The sequence below is a fragment of the Nerophis lumbriciformis genome, linkage group LG12 (assembly GCF_033978685.3).
Source record: "Nerophis lumbriciformis linkage group LG12, RoL_Nlum_v2.1, whole genome shotgun sequence".
In the NCBI taxonomy this organism is placed as follows: Eukaryota; Metazoa; Chordata; class Actinopteri; order Syngnathiformes; family Syngnathidae; genus Nerophis; species Nerophis lumbriciformis.
The window spans coordinates 33,993,670-34,016,474 of NC_084559.2; the positions used below are offsets into that span (position 1 = coordinate 33,993,670).

Sequence of the window (22,805 nt, forward strand, 5' to 3'; positions counted from 1 at the left end):
CTAATTTGGACAACCAGGTATGAAGATAAGGTACTTTAAAAAAATAAATAAAAATAAGATAAGATAAATAAATTAAAAACATTTCCTTGAATAAAAAAGAAAGTAAAACAATATAAAAACAGTTACATAGAAACTAGTAATTAATGAAAATTTGTAAAATTAACTGTTAAAGGTTAGTACTATTAGTGGACCAGCAGCACGCACAATCATGTGTGCTTACAGACTGTATCCCTTGCAGACTATATTGATATATCATGTAGGAACCAGAATATTAATAACAGAAAGAAACAACCCTTTTGTGTGAATGAGAGGGGAGGGAGGTTTTTTGGTTTGGTGCACTAATTGTAAGTGTATCTTGTGTTTTTTACGTTGATTTAATAAAAAAAAAAAAAAACCAAAAAACCCGATACCGATAATAAAAAACCGATACCAATAATTTCCGATATTACATTTTAACGCATTTATCTCTACTTAAAACAATTGTCAACGTAATAACATCGAATTAACACCATGCACTTTTACACGAAAGTTACAACACGCCAATGAAAAACCCACGTGTGTTCTTTTTTCCCCCATGGAACTGCTGGCCTTTAAGTGCGCGCGTAAATGTGCTCGTGCGCGCCCTTAATCTAGAGGGGCTCAGTTTAATCGCAATGACGTGTCCGCCGGTGAAATGCCTCAACTAATGGACTTCACAAGTCTCCGGGCTCATTACTTAGGGGCCTGGAAATGTGATGTTTTGTATTTGTTTCAAACAATGCACGTCGGCATGCTGCTGGGAGCCTAATTGGCGCGGCTGCAGGACGCTGCAAGGGAGCCATGGGTGTGCACTCATGTGGCCCCCATGCATGAGTTGTGCTCTGTCCACGTAGAAACACTTCAAAACTATAACGCAACTACACGTAAAAGACCTCTCAGAGTTCTTTATATCAAAATGCACACATGCAGTCATTTGGTAGCCGAAAACATTACCCGTATCGTTTAAAAGTACAGATGACGGTTTTTTTTGTTTTTTTTTAAATGTGCAGTTAATTAAGCAGCAACGCTCACATGTCCAAATGGGTCCAGGTGGTTGTTGGTGAGTTTGAGTTTCTGGAAGGACACCAGCTGGCGGCTCCAGTGGGCCCCCGTCGCAGGAGAGTCCGGATGGACGTAAAGCCTGCCCGGCATCGCTGGTTCGGCCTTACCCGTTACAGACCTACAACGACACACGCACACACACTGCATTTATAACATGAACGCATACACCAACATCCAGTGGGTCATGGTCAGTCTGGTCCGACCGTACATCGTAGAGCCAAACACCAACCGTATCGATACCAGTGGTGGTATCAGTATCGGATCGGTTTTAGCGTGACGTACAGTTGTGCAACGTTTTTATTTGTGTGTTTTATATGTTCTCCATTTATTCTGTGGACAGTTTGAGTGACTTAAAAGTTCAAATTTCACATTTCCGCTACATAAACTTCAACCCCAATTACTTATGAAGTATATTGTGAATACATTGAGAACAGGAAGTGAACAAAAGTTTTAGCAACTGTTATGTAAAAGAAAATAAGTATACGCTCTGCTTCTTCCTACTCCCTTTCGAACATGTTGAAAAGCGAAACTGGAAATTGTGATGTATCATGTTGTTGTATGCATGCATGTTCCAAATAAACTCAAACCCAAGGAGCTTCACGGGAAATGCGAGTGTTGCACAATAACAATTAAGATACTTTATACCTTTAGGACCAGTTTCCTTTAAAACACAATTAATACTGTAAGAAGGGGGTCCCTTGACCTGAAAAACTACAAACTCCGGGAATGAGAGACAATTTAGTTTTTGCTTTTGGGCTTCTGCTAATATCAGCAAATCCAATTTAATGCCTTTTATTCCCTTTAAATACACTTTAAAGCAATTGTATTGCCCATGGTGTCCTGCAGATCGTTATTATATTAATAATAAGAACGCATACAATTCTCTGTACAGACATATGTGTAAGTGTTTGACAATGATAATGTTGCATAAATGAAAGTTTACATTACCTGTGTCCGATAAGCACTAATGTAATCATAATATAAAATAATAATACACTTACCCCTTTCAAACGCAATAAACATAGTTTAGTGTTTTTAACCAATGGAAGGTCAATAACTTAATGATCCTAAGTAAACAAATGGACTCTCAATATTTGTTAGCAAAACTTGCACTTTAATAAATATTAAACATCTTGAAGTGCAGTTTGTTTTCCCTGATTGGAAAAAGGGGTTCGTTTTGTTCTCTTTTTTTGTTTCCAATTGCACATTTGGTATTTTTTATAATGGTATTTAATGCTTTTTAATGCCATTTAACACATCTATTTTCGCAAGAGCTATTTAATGAGATGTAATGCTTTTTAATGACCCGCAGACACCCTGTTACATATTTTGCACTATTGACTTTATTTTTGCCTTGTGGACTATTTAATTAAAGGGAATGCAGTGATAATTGCGTTATTGTGTTGATATTACATTTACTTATATAGAAGTGTTTAAATTTTGTTACAGCTGTTTACAAATAAGTTTGTTGATATGTTTGGCCTAAAATCTTTGCCCTGTGGATTATAATCATAATCAACAAAATTAAGGCAAAAATCACAAAATATTTCAAAATAACGATCATGAAATATGTCAAGTATCGGAAAAAGTGGCCATGAATTTACGCGGTATCAGATAGATGCAGTATCGCACCTCATGTAGTAGTAACCTGCTCTCTCCTCTGCAGTCTACACACAGGCTATAGACACACACGGTATGCAACATGTGTACTCATATATCAATATTCACAATTAGACACTTCATAAACTCAACCGAATTACAATTAAATATCATTTTCTTTAGATTTTCCCTACTGATGCATTATTCAAAATAATGCAATTGAGCTGAATATGTTTTTGGGGCATGGGAATGTTACAACAATTTATAGTTCGATTTGATTCAAAATCTTGGGGTGAATACACAATTGATTCTCGATTCAACACGATTCTCGCAATATATTACAAATTATAATGAAACCTTTCAAAACAGGTTACATAAGTTCCTCCTATAGCTGCTGATGTATGACATACATGCAGTGAGTAAGCACACAGATGGACTAAAAATATATTTAAAAAAAGTTCACACCTAAAAAAAGGTGTACATTTTTCAAAATTATGACTCTATTTAGAGCCATAATTTAGATGTGAATTTATTTTTTTCCCCGCACGCAAATGTTTTTAGCCCCATTTGTAAAAGTATCAACTGTAGTTTGCAAGTCTACACAAGCACAGCTCCACACATGGAAATGAACAAAGTTGTGTGTTACATGGAGTAAGAATAAACACACACAGCACGAGCATGAGAGGAACTTTTCCCCACAGGGGTTTTGTCAATATGACTAGAAAGTTTGGAGGTTTAAAAAAAATAGTAATACAAATCTAAAAAGCAAGGCCTCTATAAGGACTTATGAAAATATGATTTGTATATTGCTTCCTAGAGAGTCCTATTGAGGTTTCCTGGAGCAAGGCACAGCATCTAGCATCTTTGGTGTCAAAACATTGAATTTCCCCTAACAATGATACTTTTATACAAATACTTTACACCAGTGACACACTGTGAGCTCTCGCTTATCGGATTCCAGTCGAACCATGCATCTGAACGGGTGACTTTAATCCGTTCCGTGCAGTCTGTCCGCCCGGTGAACCTTTCACATGCAGGCTGATTTAACCAGCGGGGAGACGCGGAGGGAAGAGGTGAGAATTAGGCCAGAATGGTCTGGAAGGATTGTCTGACTTTTAGGCAGTGCAGCCATAACACTGACAGATTAGTTCTTTATCTCATAACCCTTTTCAAGACCATAAAACATTTCCTGAATTTCACAGCATTTAACAGTAAATACTGTAATCAAAATTGACTGTAACATTCAAGCAAATGACTGTAAAAATGACAATACCCTTATATTTCACAGCAAAATACTACAATCATAGTCCTCTGTAATATCACAACATCCATCCATCCATCCATTTTCTACCGCTTGTCCCTTTCAGGGTCGCGGGGGGCACTGGAGCCTATCTCCGCTGAACATATTACTGTAAATTCAAACTGATTTGTCTCTGAAGGGGTTCCGTAGACTCCGTTGCAAACATAAGTGGCAGTATTCTGACAATTGTGAAGTTACAGTATACAGTTTTAATTGTATTGTTATTAACCGTAACATTGCAGCTCTGCAGTTACAGTAAATTGCTATAAAGATATTTCACAGGAATTGACTGTAATTCCTGTGAAAGTAACGCAATTATTAGCCAATTTGCTGTAATTTTACAATGAAAACGTGTAGTTAAGATTTTCTGAGAAAAAAATATATTGCAAGATGTGGTCAATAATGTGGGGAAAGGATACCATACTTGTACCTCCTGAGACTATATTGTTGTTGCCTGCACTGTCAGTGTAAACACAGGCAGTACTTAAATTGTCAACATACTTTGTAACATGTGAAAAGGAGAAGGACAACAGATGAAACTAACCATTTGTTGTCTGCAAACTTGTAGCGGTGGTCGTCGCTGGGCACAATGTCCATTAATAGGATGTATTTGGTTTTGGGGTTGAGTCCTGTAACCTTCACCTTGTAACTGGGAAACATTCTCCTTTTTGAACAAAGACAATTAATATTAGAAGAACACACTGATTCATATATGAAAAGGAAAACAAATTATAGGACACTTAACCACAGTGAAATAAATACATGATACATTTTCAGGGTTAACTAATAATTGTATTGTAAATAATAAACTTTTGGCCTACCGTCCAGCCTTGGTGATAATCATTTCAGTTCCCACTTCATCAAACCTTGTCCAAAGCTCCCTGTCATGAAGGTACACTTTGATTCCTTCCATCCCCTGCAGCAAAAACAAAACACTCATTGGACACAAATAAACGCCTGTTCCTATTCAAATAAATACACATTTGATTTATTATCTGACTCACTATTTACGTTTTAAAATTAAAAAAAGATGACAATTTCACAAAAATAAATGAATGAAGGTTGAATAATGTACATACCTGCTGACTGGAGGGTGTCAGTGGTGAAGCAGAAGATTTAAAATGGTAAGTGCTGGGACTTTCTTGTTTGCTCTCCTTGGGAGAATCCATGCAGTTTGAGTCTGGACGCTCAGCGAGGCCAAACTGGTCGCCTCCGTTTGCCATGTCCCCCTACACACACATATCATTAATATTAATACATACACACACGTGTGTGTGTGTGTGTGTGTGTGTGTGTGTGTGTGTGTGTGTGTGTGTATATATATATGTGTGTGTGTGTGTATATACATGTGTATATATTTATTTGTGTATATATATATATATATATATATATATATATATAAAAAAAAAATATATATATATATATATATATATATATATATATACACACACAAGCACACACACACACACACACACACACACACACACACACACACACACACACACACACACACTTGTATATCTGTACATACATGTATCTGCACTAAAATATGTATATTAATCATACTTTAATAATTTGTATATTTACCTAATATAAGGTGAACTGCAATGCACATATTAGTATGAAAATAATAGACACAATTTGCCTCTAAACAGAATAAATAAATAAAATAAAAATACATGTATCCATGCACGGGATGCTACAATTAAATTAATTTTTTGCAAGTTTCAACTTCTATTTTGTGGTGAGCCTTGGTGTTCGTGCCTTGCAAAATAACGACTTAAATTGTACTATAATCTAATAATTGGCTTCCACTTCAAAAGAGATTAAACGTTCATGCACTTCACCTTTCACATTGTGGTGTTTGTTTTGGGCTACTGAACATGCATGCACGTTATGAGGGCCACCAAACAGGTTGCATTATGGTCCATATATAATTCATTAATAAAGTCAGCATTTTAATGGAAACTTTGCATGTTTGCAACCTGCACAAAATATACATATAATAACATATTGGTGATACTAAGCGTGCATTTTGTGTTATGGGTGCCCCCTTCAAGGCCTGCATGCATGCATACATGCTCTGTAATATACCTCAAGCACTGCACACTGTGCTCACTGCACAAAACACGCTCGTCATCCTGAACGCAGCACGACCACCGCCTCTTTGCTGTTAACTTCCTGTTTTTAAATAAATCAATCCAAACAGTCCAGTTGTGTTAGCGAAAGCTTGACAAAAAATAAATACAAAAATACAAAATCAGGCATATTCCATGCGCAGTGTCGGTGATCGTTTGTTCCCCGGGAGCGCGCATATGCAGCTGCCGCCTTCCGCAGCCCAATCAGATCATTGCAGCTTTAATTTAGTGTCGCTCCTCTCCCGGTTGCCCTCACCGACTCGGTGCCAGCCCCGATCTGGACCCCGCTCATCACATCCTTCATTACAAATGGAGTCAAATCCGACTCAGCCACAAAGCCCCGCCCCCCGTGTGGGTTTCCTGCGCGCCTATTGGTCAACACCGTGCGTCGGCATGCGCTCCTCCGTCTCTCCTTTGTTTTTGAATCTTATCTTAACTCTCCCAATGATATTATATATTCATGTGTGCGTGATGACGTTGCCTCTGATCAATGACACTGACCGGCATTTGTTGTTAATAGAGCAAGACATAATGTGACGTCACCGAACAATCACGTGTAATCTGCTCGACTGAATCACCGCACTGACCGGATTACTGAGGGTCCTGATCACCGGGGGGCAAACATGACGGGGTCAGCGGGGGGTCACGTACGTCCCTCCTGCCTTGCACGGTAACTACCACACGTTCATTCAGGAGAGACATTCACGCATCGTCGGCCATTGCGTGGCTGACTGGAGCCATGCACACAATGGACATGATATCATATTTTACTATACGGCGGCTTGTGTGGGCATTCATGGGGAGCGTGCCTCACGTGACCTAGAACGTGCTAGAATAACATATTACACGTTATCTAATTATTTTGTAGTAATGTAAATGATATATAGATAAATATATGTTTTAGAAGTTGACGATATACACAAACAATTTGAACATTACATTTCAATTAAAGTTCATGCATGAGGTCAAATAGATACAAGACGAGACGTCTCAGCCGTGCTTACGTCAAAGTTATTAATAATACTTGTATATATCAATCATCATCGTGTTCGTTTAAATATGATGATTTAGTCGTTTTATTTAGTTAGTTTATAGATTTCTCATCACCAATGTTTTGTAATTAAACACTTTCCCGTGGACTGGAATTACCGTACACACGCTATAAAAACGAATTTAGCGTTTAGTTTTTTTTCCACAGTTCTAAACAAAATATTTGTGTCATAACTTTCGAATATCCCACATGCCAACATTAATTGTGAAGCGTAATTGTACATTAATTACAGGCGTAAAAATACAAATGACCACATGCGTGTGCGTATAACATGAGGTCCTAAATATACTGAACAGTCAAAATGAATGATTTGAGTTTATGCATATTTCAGAATTTCTTCACAACATAACGGACGCTCACGAAATTGCAAATGTGACACATGTTGTAAAACGTTCTGCTGGAGGTTTCGTTGAAAATATAGAATTTTATGTTCCGTGTGTTGTGTTTTAGGATCCCCCTCACTTCTGTGAATATGCACATTATTGAATAATGGAAATATATATATAAATACATTCATATATATATATATATATTTATATACAGTATATATACATACATATATGAATACATATACATATATATATATATGTATATACATAAATATATACATATATATATATATATACATACATATATATGCATATACACAAATATAATATATATATAAATATATATACATATACACGCATATATACACATACAATATATATATACACATACTATATATATATACACACATACTATATATATATATATATATATATATATATATATATATATATATATATATATATATATATATATATATATATACTGTATAGGGGTGTCCGATAATGGCTTTTTGCCGATATCCGATATTCCGATATTGTCCAACTCTTTAATTACCGATATCGATATCCACCGATACCGATATCAACCGATATACACAGTCGTGGAATTAACACATTATTATGCCTAATTTGGACAACCAGGTATGGTGAAGATAAGGTACTTGTTTAAAAAATTAATAAAATAAAACAAGATAAATAAATTAAAACATTTTCTTGAATAAAAAAGAAAGTAAAACAATATAAAAACAGTTACATAGAAACTAGTAATTAATGAAAATTAGTCAAATTAACTGTTAATGGTTAGTACTATTAGTGGACCAGCAGCACCCACAATCATGTGTCCATACGGACTGTATCCCTTGCAGACTGTATTGATATATATATTGATATATAATGTAGGAACCAGAATATTAATAACAGAAAGAAACAACTCTTTTGTGTGAATGAATGTGAATGAGTGGGGGAAGAAGGTTTTTTGGGTTGGTGCACTAATTGTAAGTGTATCTTGTGTTTTTTATGTTGACTTAATAAAAATAAAAAAAATAAAAAACGATACCGATAATAAAAAAAACCGATACCGATTATTTCCGATATTACATTTTAACGCATTTATCGGCCAATAATATCGGCAGACCGATATTATCGGACATCTATCTATATATATATATGTAATACATAGTTGGAGCCTGTGAGCTTCTACTTTGTAAAGAAAACGTAAAACTGCAAACACGTTAAAACTAATAAACATACACACGCACACACATATTTTTCTGGGCACGTAAACATCGGTAAAAATGTACTTTTCTCTAAAAATTTGATTCTAATGTCAAAATTCTAAATTTCTGAGGGACTAATATTTAGATTCTATGAAGCATAACAACCATGGTTTTACTAACATGATGGGAAAATATACTAATGCAATAGATATAAAGTGGAAACATCAAAAAGACACGAGCAATATTAAAAAGGTCAATGGATGCATGTAAGGAGATCCATGAAATATTTAGCAAAGTATTTAACTAAAGAAATATTTTGCGTGCAGGGATTTGCAACAATTTAACGTATAACTCACAATCGTTTTGGAACTATATGATCAAAGAGTAAAGTTGGATTTGATCAATATGCCTCCGTTTGAAAACACATATTCTTATTTTCCCCTCATAGACTGTGCAGCTGTCTGGCTTGTGAGGCAGACGAAAAGTGAGAGGAGAAGGTTTCAATCATACCTGAAATGAGGTGGCGCTGGCGGCTGGACAGCTCATTATTATTGTCCCATCCGGGCTTCAGCTGACTGGATCCTCTGTTCTCCGTCTGGAGGAAGTGGCGAAGGGGTCCCAGACCTCCTGCACTCAGCAGGTCCGTCTCACACACCTAGAGCTGCACCACAGTGTGTGTGTGTGTGTGTGTGTGTGTGTGTGTGTGTGTGTGTGTGTGTGTGTGTGTGTGTGTGTGTGTGTGTGTGTGTGTGTGTGTGTGTGTGTGTGTGTGTGTGTGTGTGTGTGTGGCATTACAGGGCAAGGTCAAGTCATTTCTCTGCAAACAATCACATCACACGCAGGGTCCAATACATTCCACAACCCCCCTACCCTGCCTTCAGGTCCAGTGTGAGGTGGTCTCATCATGTGGGAAGAGCAGAGTTCTGGTGGGGCTGGCAGTGCTCCAGGCAGAGCCTCCGGGTGCAGCTGAATGAAAACCTGGTCGACTTCATTATTATTATTAAACATGTTAAGTTAAAGTTAAAGTACCACTGATAGTCACACACACACACACACACACACACACACACACACACACACACACACACACACACACACACACACACACACACACACACACACACACAAACACACACACTAAGTGTGGTAAAATTACTATCTGCATTTGACCCATCCCCTTGTTCACCACCTGGGAGGTGAGGGGAGCAGTGAGCAGCAGCGGTGGCCGCACTCTGGAATCATTTTGATGATGTAAGCCCCAATTCCAACCCTTGATGCTGAGTGCCAAGCAGGGAGGTAATGGGTCCCATTTTTATAGTCTTTGGTATGACTCGGACGGACGGGGTTTGAACTCACGACCTACCGATCTCAGGGCGGACACTCTAACCTTGGGCGACACCACAGGTTCTGCTCTTCTTCAACAAGTAATCATCACACTGCAAAAATGTACCAGCATTTAACTGAATTCAAGTGTGTTTCACAGTAAAATATTTATTCAAAATGTATTGTAACAAAATGGATCTAACCAAAGCATTTGACACCATTAATCGCATTCTCTTAATCAAAAAATAAAAAACGATATGGCATCAGAGGGTTGCTACTTAACCAACAGGAAGCAAAACATGAAGCTAGGTGAAAATATGTCAACATAGCTAGGGATAATTTGCGGCGTACCCCAGGGATCAATACTGGGACCAAAATTGTTCTGTTTTTATATAAATGACATTTGTAAATTAACAAAGTACTTAAAGTTGTGTTATTTGCAGACGACAAGACCACGTTTTGTTCAGGAGAGAACACACAGAAGCTAATGCAAACAATAACAGAAGTTATGCGCAAAATAAAGAAGTATAACCTTAGAGAACATTTTAATTTATAACATTTGTATGCGCGTACAACACTGAAAACTTTTAGCATATCAGCATGTGGAAATAAATTATGGAATGAATTAAGCAAATAAGTCAAACAATGTACAAATTGTGATTCAGTTTATGAGGCTGCTACGAGTGTTGAAGTACAAGGAAGAGGAATTATGTTATAAAACTTATGGAAAATAAGATATTATCCATCTCATTTAGTGAATCATCACTGATTTACCTATTTATGATGAGAACTGATGTATTTGGAATGCATTGATGTAAATTGTGTACAGAATTGAACAGGAAGTGATCATATGTGTTAGTAAGTGGAAAAGGGTAAATAAGCCTCCTATACCGCCTATACTCCTTTTCAAACATGTAAAGAAAAATTAAAAATATTGTAAAATATGTGATGTATCATAGTGATACTGTATACATGTTTGAAATTAACTTCAACAAACCAACCAATTGACTGTAAACATTACAGTAACATACTGTAATCATAGGGCTTTGTACCGAGGATGTCGTTGTGGCTTGTGCAGCCCTTTGAGACACTTGTGATTTAGGGCTATATAAATAAAGATTGATTGATGATTGATAGTCTTCCTCTGTAATATCACAACAAATTGCTTTGGTTCCATAGACTACGTAGTACACTCTTGTACAGTAGGTGGCGGTATGCTGGTAAACCAAGAGAGGAGATTAACAACAACAAGAAGAACAGTTAAAAAAAAAAGTTATTGTTGCCACAGTAATTATTACTTCGGTTACATACAGTATGAAGGCCGTATGAGAAAATCGTGGTCATTGTATTTACTTGAAAATTACAATTGTGAAGTTGTAACATGTTGTAACTGTAAAATCACAGCACAGCATTACAGTAAATTGCTATTTCACAGTGAATTGCTGTAAATCTTACTGTGAAAGTAATGCAATTGTTTGCCAGCAATAAGCTGCGAATTTACAATGGACATTTTTTTCAAGGCACTATTTGGTGACACAGCAGTATTTTAGCCCAAACACTTTCTATGTTTTGAGTTTGAAAATCATTGTTATAATGAACAAAAGTGAAATTCCAAACATTTCTATTATTTTTGCAAAAACAAGTTTGCATCCACCCTTTTCCAAAGCCAGAAGAGATGAAAATAAGATAACACTCATTTAATCTCCCATCAATTTATTTTTAAGTGAACTTTAGTTGCTTATTTTACGACAAAAAATACATTATGACACTAAACCTTACAAACAGGATAAGCTTTCATTATTTCAAATATGAGTTTAAAAAGCTGGCTGCTTTGAATATATAGAGAAACAGTATTTTTACTGTGGGGTATTGCAGCGCCCTCTTGTGGGGCTCTGATTGTAAGCAGGGGACTCAACAGGAGCTGATAGAAGGACATGTAGAGGGGGAAAGTAAAAACAAAAGAAGTAAACAAAGTACAGTGTGACTTCATCAAACTCCTATTAACTGCTTCATGCAAGTAAAACAATAACAATGCATCCAGTTAGAGTGTGCCAGGAGCATGAGTGCCCTTTGGAGTGCAAAAAGAGACGCACTGAGTGAGGACACACTAGTGAGGGGTTATTCATGTGAGAACATTAACATTTGGGGACGCAGTGTCTGGCTGCCCTGAGAGATGCTGTCACTCGAAGGCGTCAAAGTGAAGTGCAACATGACCTTTCAACATTAATCGTGTAAAATGCAGAAACAAGATATTTGACCTCTTTTGTGTATTTTTATTTGACATAAAAAAAGAACAATACTTACAAGATAATTAAATGCCTAAATGATAAGGAGAGGTTTGATGCTGCAATAAACTTGAAGAGTCAGCCACTCTTCTGCTTGATGTCCCTCAGTACCTGCAGGAGATTTGTCTTTACCAGACTGAAAACTCTTTTTAACACAGCTGACATTTCGCAGGCTCTCGGGGCTTTTGCAGAGAGGCTTTAAACCGTTCTACGTAGACATTTAATGCTCGCCGGCCCCGCGGATGCCCACGGGGACCTGGGCAGGGGTCAGGACACCGTTTTTTAGACTCCTGACCTAACGTAGCGCAGCAGTGGACGTGTGAAACACCTCACTTATCACAACCGCCGGGCCTTAGATGGCCACGTGTACGCGTGTCTGCATCATGTGATGGAGGCGACGGGACGAAAGGGCAAACAAGCTGGCCTTTGTAAGTTGGCCCTTGGGAGGAAAAAGTTAAAATTTGGAAGTCCTAGAATATGTCTTTACTCATTGAACACTTAATTATTCAGGAAATGTCCAAAATGGGGGCAGCACGGTGGAAGAGGGGTTAGTGCATCTGCCTCACAATACAAAGGTCCTGAGTAGTCTTGGGTTCAATCCCGTGCTCGGGATCTTTCTGTGTGGAGTGTGCATGTTCTCCCCGTGACTGCGTGGGTTCCCTCCGGGTACTCCGGCTTCCTCCCACCTCCAAAGACATGCACCTGGGGATAAGTTGATTGGCAACACTAAATTGGCCCTAGTGTGTGAATGTGAGTGTGAAAGTTGTCTGTCTATCTGTGTTGGCCCTGCGATGAGGTGGCGACTTGTCCAGGGTGTACTCCGCCTTCCGCCCGATTGTAGCTGAGATACGCTCCAGCGCCCCCCGCGACCCCAAAAGGGAATAAGCGGTAGAAAATGGATGGATGGATGGATGGATGTCCAAAATGAGATAAGAAAAAAGTGATTAGATTTAGGGTGCTGTATGAATAATTTCTACTACTTTACCTTATGTGTACGTTACTAAATTTCTTCCTGTGTGTATGCCAGTGGCCCAGACCTCGCCTCCACCCACAGGGACAAAATGAATGGATGTCTGACAAGAGGGTTCACTCAGTTGAGCTCATTTCGCTATAGGACAGACCTGGGCAAATTAAGGCCCGGGGGCCACATGCGGCCCGTTGAGCTTTTCAATCTGGCCCGCCGGACATTCCCAAATAATTTTTTTAGATCTTTAAGATGGAAATTGTAGCCGCCATTATGATGTGCAGTGATATTTTCTAATGACCGTAATTCTTCAACTATACAAAGTATTTCAGTGGTTGGAACCTGCGCTTCCTACGTCACAGCAGCTCAGACGAGGCACCAAGCAGTGTGGGCGGGAAGCGTTTCCACGGACGCGGAAGGAGATTTTCACAACAAAGTTCTAAAGCCTAGTGATATATAGAATAGAATATAAAGTATTTTATTGATCCCTGGGGGAAATTCAGTAAATATCAGATATATCAGATTGTAGGATGGTTTATTTTGTACCCTCCACGTTCATATTTCACTGTTTGTTGCATTTTTGTTGCGTTTCACTTGATTGTAAAATATGTCGATCAAAAGGGGGAGTGACATTCATATTTTGTCAATATTCAGTATTTTATCCTTCATAGAAAAATGTAAAATACCATTATGTTTTTTAAGGCGGTCTGTCATTACGTTTTTAGCATTCAATCAGACATTATTGTGAGGTTTTGTATTAGTGTTCCTAAAAATAGATATACCGGCTCCCAGACACATTTTTTTCTCTAGATGTGGCCCCCCGAGTCAAAATAATTGCCCAGGCCTGCTATAGGACAAAGGCGCTCAGCTGCTGACACTGATGCAAAAAAGTGAACCATCTGGCAGCCTTTTTGAAAAAAACAGACAAACAAAAAAATATGCAGAAACATGCCGATCAACGATAAAAATGAAATTAATTTGGCCGACAATAGAGCTTTTAATACGGTCTTATTGTGATAATGCATGTTGATGTCACATTCTACCTGTGCTGCAAATTTGACAGCGACATGCCAAGGAATGCAATGTAGCACTTATGTCCCCCCCACAGTGCAAAAAAAGTAGCAATCCTCGTCTCCGGGGGAGCGAATAAACTAAGTTTCTTCCTAGCCTCATCCATAGAGGACGATGAATAGCTAAACATCCTACACTACACACCGGGGGAGGATATGCTAACTGCTAACCTCCAGCTAGAGATCTAGAATGTAAACAATGGTGGGCAGATCGATACAAAAACCAGTAGTAATGTAGTAATAATGTAGTAGTATAATATCATGTCGATACCACTGTTTTAATTTAATCATTCAATGATCTTAAAATGTTAAGTAACAGTATCAGCTTGTTATGACCAGTATTGCCCTGTAACTACTTGGTATTGGATCGATACCCAAATGTGTAGTATCGCCCAAAACTAATGGAAAGTATCCAAACAACAGAGGACTAAGTGCTTATTACATTTTAAAAAGAAATGTAGATAGAAACATGGTACAACAGAAGGTAAACAGATCCATCCATCCATCCATCTTCTTCCGCTTATCCGAGGTCGGGTCGCGGGGGCAGCAGCCTAAGCAGGGAAACCCAGACTTCCCTCTCCCCAGCCACCTCGTCCAGCTCCTCCTGGGGGATCCCGAGGCATTCCCTGGCCAGCCGGGAGACATAGTCTTCCCAACGTGTCCTGGGTCTTCCCCGTGGCCTCCTACCGGTCGGACGTGCCCTAAACACCTCCCTAGGGAGGTGCTCGGGTGGCATCCTGACCAGATGCCCGAACCATCTCATCTGGCTCCTCTCGATGTGGAGGAGCAGCGGCTTTACTTTGAGCTCCCCCCGGATGACAGAGCTTCTCACCCTATCTCTAAGGAAGAGCCCCGCCACCCGGCGGAGGAAACTCATTTCGGCCGCTTGTACTAGTGATCTTGTCCTTTCGGTCATAACCCAAAGCTCATGACCATAGGTGAGGATGGGAACGTAGATCGACCGGTAAATTGAGAGCTTTGCCTTCCGGCTCAGCTCCTTCTTCACCACAACGGATCGATACAGCGTCCGCATTACTGAAGGCGCTGCACCGATCCGCCTGTCGATCTCACGATCCACTCTTCCCTCACTCGTGAACAAGACTCCGAGGTACTTGAACTCCTCCACTTGGGGCAAGATCTCCTCCCCAACCCGGAGATGGCACTCCACCCTTTTCCGGGCGTAAACAGATATTAACAGTAAATTAGCAATTAGATTACCAATAGTTTTGAGCAAACAATAAAACTGGAAATGACGCATTATGTTACTACCTATGTCAGCAGCAAAATTAGGAGCCTTTGTAACTAATTTTAAAATGATTCTATCATCATCTAGATACCAAACATATATTGTGGTATATATTGTTATTGCAGGAGGCTGCAATCGATATCGTGATATAGACTTTAGGCCATATCGCCAAACCCTTAAGCCCAACCCATATTTATTATTTGATTGATTACCAACCATCAGTAGATTGTTATTGTTTCTGTTTGTCTGTCTCTCAGTTAGCAACATAGCTCAAAAAAGTTATGTGCAGTTTTTGAAGAAACTTTTAGGAAAAGTGAGAAATTGAATAAGGAACAATTCATTACATTTTGGGGGTTGGTCCCGATCACCGTTCAGTTCATTTTCAGTTCATTTCGAACATACATACGATACAATGTAATGCATCACATATTTCTTTATCTATTTTTTTAAAGGGGTCTTTACAATTGGGAGATAGTACCTGGTGGAAATCTGCGCTCAAAGAGTGCTTTGCTGGTTAGATACTGCACTGATTTGGCTATATTTGAAAGAACAATAAGGAAAGGAACCTAAATTAATCTGTTACAGCATCAAACTGTTGCCGTCATAAAATTAACTTTTACAATTTTCATGTTAGGGTTCTGAAAAAATGGATTCAAATTCAAATCGCAATTGGTATCTATTCCACTTCCAAATCAATTCATATTCAATAACTGATTGAAAAAAATTTACATTTTTAAAGAGGTTTTTTGGCCATCTTGGTGCTTACTGGCTGCGTGTATACATCATGTATCAGCAGCCAAGAGGACCTTTTGTAACTGAAACCTTGTTTTAAAAAGGTTTCGTCATAATTTTCTATACCAAATAATAAATTGCCAGAATCGGTTTGAATCGAATCGTCACACCGAGAATCAGAATGAGATCGAATCGTGAGTTGTTGTAAAATTCACATTCCAAAAAAAGTGGTACCGTTTTCTATTTACAGTAGTGCACTGTAAAAACAACAATCATAGATTTTACTGTAAAACTCTGGCAGCTCAGTCACCAGAATTTTAACGTAAAAATAACTGTAGTGTCCTTTTTCAATTTACAGTAATTCGGTCTAAAAACATTTACATGCGTTAATTTTTTGGTGACTGAGCTGGCAGGTTTTGTTTTTTTTACTGTAAAAAATCAAAAATGTTCCAATTTTCTTTTACAGTGTGTCAAGAAAGTAACATTGTTAATCAGATTAATCACAGAGTTTATGTGCATACATTTGGATTAATCCCAATTAAGTATCATTCATTTTAATCTATACCATTCATATTTAATGTTGCATGAGCGAGGAGACTCAAGAAATAAATAAATATATGGACTTTAAAGACCTTTAACATCATGTTTTTGTTAACAAAAACGGTTAGTTTTTCTAAACAAACATTTATCAATGTCAATGTGGAGCGGTTACTCATTTGTGTTAATAATGTAGTATTTAATAGGCATGTGCTTCGGAGAAAAAGAAAACTCTAATTGTCCCAAACCATTGTCACATTGGACAGTATACTTCAAATCGGATGTTAGCGTTTCAAAATAAAAGAACACCACACAATTACATACATGGATGGATGGATTGATTGAAAACTATCGTATTATTATTTTTTAGGCGTTAAATAAACATTGAGTATTTACATAGAGACTGATAACTTGTATTTACAACATACCTGTTTGGCGCCATGACGTTTAAACAGCAAACCCGGAAGACTTCAAGTTGGTGGATGTTTTGATTCGATTGAAGATGCCGCCAAATATTCCTTAAATCTTGTGTAATCATTTGGTTGAACCAAATAAAGATGTCTTCGTTTTAAAAGTACAGTTTTTACTTTAATGTTGCTAGTCTGTAGTAGAATATAAAGCCACTGAGGGTGTCACGAGTCAGCTGGGCTCTCAACAACTGAATAGTTGTGCTGGCTATAGAATTGAAAAGTGCTGGCTAATCTTCGTCTGTTGAAATAAATTTAAAAAATCCACTTTGTTTTATTTACGTGTAGCCGATATTAGCTTGGTTTTTAAGTGCGAATGCAAGGTTCCAGAGTGACTGTAACTAATGTAAACGTCAATCAAAAAAAAACAAAAAAACTGGAGTAACCATAAGCGTAACAGTTTTGTGCAGCCGTGAAAACACCTGTTTAGTGACAAAGGTTCCTGTTAAGGGTCGACCGATTCTTATATTGTTATATGCATTTATTGCAGTCAAACTCTTTGGATGATTCAAGCTAGTAGGAGTTTTTGCTTTTGTTTTGCTGTTACAAATCTAGAATTTTACTTTTTTCCTTAAACAATTATATGCAACGAATAGGAATAATTAGGCCTACAGTAATGACATTACAACTTTTAATTGATTGATATTGTTAACATTCCTTTATTGTTGTATTTAGACTTAGACAAACTTTATTGATCCACAAGGGAAATTGTTCCACAAAGTGCTCCGTTACAACGGATGGAAAGGGTAAGGATGGAAAGGATAACGCAGGTATTGACTAAAAATTTACCATAGTAGCAATATAAAATATAACGTGTGTAATATTTACATATGATATATACAGTATAGGGCAGCACGGTGGAAGAGGGGTTAGTGCGTCTGCCTCACAATACAAAGGTCCTGAGTAGTCGTGAGTTCAATCCCAGGCCTCGGGATCTTTCTGTGTGGAGTTTGCATGTTCTCCCCGTGACTGCGTGGGCTTCCTCCCACCTCCAAAGACATGCACCTGGGGATAGGTTGATTGGCAACACTAAATTGGCCCTAGTGTATGAATGTGAGTGTGAATGTTGTCTGTCTATCTCTGTTGGCCTTGTCATGAGGTGGCAACTTGTCCAGGGTGTACCCCGCCTTCCGCCCGAATGCAGCTGAGATAGGCTCCAGCACCCCCCGCGACCCCAAAAGGGACAAGCGGTAGAAAATGGATGGATGGATGGACATTACAACTTTTAATTGATTGATATTGTTAACATTCCTTTATTGTTGTATTTAGACTTAGACAAACTTTATTGATCCGTTACAAAGGATGGAAAGGATAATGCAGGTATAAAGTAGACTAAAAAATTTACCATAGTAGCAATATAAAATATAACATTATGTAATATTTACATATGATATATACAGTATATAATATATACACTGATGTATTATATTATATTTTTATATAACATATAACAAATCCCAATTACCATGTACAATAAATACATTCAAAAATAATAAATTGACTACTTTTTGCTACACTATGCGCGTCCTGTGTTTCTGATTAAGAAAGTAAAGGATATATAAAATCATCCAAGTATCTGGGAAAATGTAAAAACGTATGGTATTGGCTATATAAACCGTGTATTTAATCGATACCAAAATGTGCAGTATCGCCCACCTCGTGTACCTGTAGTTACATACACTTGGAACATCGCTGTTGAAACAGACAAGCGTGACACCTGGAGGACAAACAGTTGTACTGCATATATATGCCACTTGAAATGACACCAAGCACAAAAATACATTTATTTTACCTTTCAAATTTTTATCAAACATCTTAACAAAGGCGGAATGTTTGCTAACTGGCTCTTGTGACCGTTACTTTGGAATCTTGTTAACTATCTCTCTAAATGAGAAGATTGTCATCAATAACCACAACAAGAGCAATACAAAAACAAGATTTAATATAAAAGGAGGAAAATTAAGGGATTCAAGCATGAGTTGAAGGCACCGGTGTTTTTCCAATACAAACTATTTTAGACACCTTAGAGGAAGTTATCAAAGTGGTGAAGCGTATGCAGTGGTAAAGGAATAAAAACGAAGTGCAAAATTGCTAATAAATTACATGAAGTGGCAGCGTTATAAACCTTTATAATGCTACAGGGGAAAACATGAACCACATTTAGACACCATTCAACCTGCTAGTCAGCAGTATATTCTTCATCAAGTACCATATAGTGTTGCTATATTATTTAATATGGTGTTAATATGAATTAGCTTGTTTCTCAATTTGAGTTTTTCCACTTTCACTTGTGGTCAGGAAATGCTTGTTGAATGTTAATAAAGGTTACTGTGAGACATTTGTGTCATGTGTCTCTCCGGAAAGAATACTGTAAGAAAAGATTATGAACAATAAAAGTCACATGCCTGAGTATTTATAGCATGCTATTTTTTGTCTGATTGTAGACAAGTGCCAGGGGTTAAAAGCATGTGCCATCGTTTGCAGCCCTGCAAGAACAATTAAGTTTTTCAAGTTTTCGGAAGAAGCTGCGCAATATACATTAACATCAACAAAAGGCTTCATCCTATTTTTTAACATTTCTCTGAGAATACAACACTGTATATCCTAGCTGTAACACATCCATATGACCAGCAGGGGGGGCCCCAATAGCAGGTCACCTTTTATACAAGGAATACTACATAACCACCCACATTCGCGTCCAATAACAAAACACAACCTAGACATCAGTGGTACGGATGCTGTCATCCTCCAAGTTGAAGGGGAAAGTGCACGCTGTGTGAGACTGGGGCTGCGATCGGTGCCGGCGACGCCCGCACGCCGCATCCCCGGATGCGGTGAGGATACCCAGTCCACAGGAGGGCGCGGTGGGGCAAGAAGCGAGGGTGGAGAGGGAGTTGGAGGAGGAGGAGGTGGAGGATGAGTTGGGGGAGGAGGAGAGTGAAGCAAAGGTAGGCACGGCGCTGAAAGCGCTGTCGTCGTCGTCTTCCGCATCCATGATGGCAGCCCCAGGTGGGAGGATAGGCATCCACGGCTGCCAGCCCGGCGTCACGGAGCATGACTTGGTGAGCGCTGGGCGGTGCTCTTCGCCTCGTCGACCTTGACACGCAGAAGCTTTGTGACTTCGATAGAGAGATGAAGCTCTTTTAAATGAAAACCCCTATGGCGAAAAACAAAAGGATGATCAGGAGCTTTCACTTTCCACTTCACTCAAGAAGACCACTGCCAACGTTGAACAATAGTTTGGATTTGTGTTTGTTTGACCACATTATGGCAAGCAGCGGCTTCTTGCAATCATTGGTGTGCACTGTGATGAGAACGAAGCAGTATGTACAACAATTCTAACAAGTTGAATCCAGTTTAATCTTTAATCCAGAATTTTTTATGGATCCTTGACAATATATGTCCCATATTGTACTCTTTGTAAAGACAATCAATTTTCAACAACTTTGAGAGAGTTATGGGATGACTCATCTTTTTTAGTTTGCTTTCAGACTGCTTACAGCTCTTATTAAAACATTTCAGCCTTTTATTCTTTTCAGAACTAAATTAATTGGCTTTCTTGACAAAATATTTCAAAACCCAAGATTTTTACAAACATGTCTCAACAAATATACAAGTAGATGAACCTTTGCTGCCCCCAGCGCTGTCTTAATCAGGCTGGCACATCTGGACTACAGATTCCCGGCACTCAACGATACTAATTTTCAGTACATCTGTTTGTGTCTTCATGTTCAAATGTTAATTTGTTTAATAATAAAATCCCATTTTGTTAATATAATATTTAACAGTGAGCTAATACTGATAACTGTGCGGTCCAGTAGGGCTAGGTATCATGGCCAATTTCCCAAATCGATTCCAACTCAATTCATAAGGTTCTAAATCGATTAATCAAGATTCGATTTGATATAGACTTGAATGTAGAAAATGTCTAAAATCTGTTACAAACTACAAATGTACTTAAGTTTTTTTCTACATCATAAACTTTTTGGACAGCAGAGTCTCATTTGCATGTATTACAGTATATAGTAGACTTTGAATGCAGTTTCAATTTTAAGACATTAGATGGCAGTAGTGTATAGGCTATGGTGTGCTGGCAGGAAGTAGTCTTTACCAGTAAGCTGAATATAGTCTTTTGTTGCACCCTACAAACTGTTTATACATTAAGTTAGGCCTTGGGCATATATTGATTTTACCAATAAATTCAGACGATTTAAAAAATATAAAATTGATGTTTTTCTCCTCTTGCTCCGGCATATTTTTTGGCCCCCATGAGCTTCCGTAGCCCTCGCCCGCCTTCTTACTTCTTTAGTGGAGATCCACAAGCCTAGCACAACATGGCTAATGCTAATGCTAATGCTAACGAGAGCAAGACGTTTGTTCCAAAGAAAAGTGTTATCAGTGCTTTAGAATTGCAGTTACAAGTGTGGAACAAGTAAATGCAAGCTGCAAAGTTTCTGTAGAAAAGGCAGCAGCACAACAAACTTTTTCCAGCATCTGAAACAGCATCGAGCCGAGTGGGGGAAATGCAACTCTTTAAGAGACAAACAAGACCGCAACAACCACAAACTCCACCTAAGAAACAGCTTACTATGTTGGAATGATTTACACAAGGCATGTATGATCATACCATGTAATGGAGGACAATGCACGGAGCGACCACTAAAGCGGTCACTCTGCACAGCCAAACCAGTCAGCTGTACGCATGTGTGCTGCTGCAAAACTCTTGTGGAATTATAACGCATTTAATCATCAATATCGTGATATATTACATGTGCAATGAAGTGTAAATTGTCAGTACACACTAACAAGGAGCCCAAGATACTTCAGAGAAAAGCCTGCATTAATCCACTTAACAAAACTATACAGTAATCTCAATGTTTTACTTGATTATTTATTTGCATACAATGTACAATACTACATTTTTATTTATCATATTATTTTATTCAAAACAGAAGTTTTAAGGTGCACTTTTTGCACGCAATGTGCAATTCCACATTTTTATTTACAGACGTATTTTATTCAAGCAGAATTATCGCCTCCAAGAGAAAGCGCTTAATTTAGTTCTTTGAAAATGATTGCATAAAAAGTACAATTTATATCTGGTCTAAAAATATATATATTTTCCATTACCAAATTTGGAGGTGTTGAAATCACCATGTAGCATATAGCATGTCTATGGCAAATCCAATGTGAAATAGCATCGAGCTAGCGCATTCAGAAAACTGGAACCTTACCGTAAGTTTGAGTATTTTTCTGTCAGGCATTAGCTAGAAGCAGTCCGATTTGAGACCGCTATGAGTGCTGCTTGAGTGCTTATTTGCCTGCCAAGTGTTTGAGCCAGCCGGGTCTGCAACCGGACGTGATGTCATATGCAACAAAGGTATCGAAATATGGCACAGTTTAGTTTTACGTGGATTATAATTTATTCCTATAAACCTATACTAATCATAAACCTATCTATTTATAT

General features: G+C 38.1%; 2 protein-coding genes across 3 annotated transcripts in view; both read right to left on the reverse strand.

The window, feature by feature from the left end:
- The window catches only part of tbx5b (T-box transcription factor 5b), a 47,259-nt gene extending 29,504 nt beyond the window's left edge, over window positions 1-17,755 (reverse strand). Inside the window, exons 1-8 of one of the 2 annotated variants that reach the window (XM_061986440.1) lie at window positions 17,300-17,755; window positions 10,078-10,150; window positions 9,585-9,692; window positions 9,225-9,375; window positions 5,059-5,208; window positions 4,801-4,895; window positions 4,524-4,643; window positions 1,051-1,198 (exon numbers count right to left, since the gene is read on the reverse strand). In XM_061986440.1, the coding sequence (XP_061842424.1) occupies window positions 1,051-1,198; window positions 4,524-4,643; window positions 4,801-4,895; window positions 5,059-5,208; window positions 9,225-9,260 (549 nt within the window). In that variant the 5' untranslated portion in view covers window positions 9,261-9,375; window positions 9,585-9,692; window positions 10,078-10,150; window positions 17,300-17,755. Of the gene's footprint in view, window positions 1-1,050; window positions 1,199-4,523; window positions 4,644-4,800; window positions 4,896-5,058; window positions 5,209-6,073; window positions 6,378-9,224; window positions 9,376-9,584; window positions 9,693-10,077; window positions 10,151-17,299 lie in introns of those variants that run through there. The other variant, XM_061986441.1, reaches the window with a different exon arrangement.
- Window positions 17,756-19,263: 1,508 nt separating this feature from the next.
- The window catches only part of plekha2 (pleckstrin homology domain containing A2), a 37,324-nt gene continuing 33,782 nt past the window's right edge, over window positions 19,264-22,805 (reverse strand). The window contains exon 12 of the mRNA XM_061986442.1: window positions 19,264-20,495. Within this exon, the coding sequence (XP_061842426.1) occupies window positions 20,055-20,495 (441 nt within the window). The 3' untranslated portion in view covers window positions 19,264-20,054. The remainder of the gene's footprint in view (window positions 20,496-22,805) is intronic.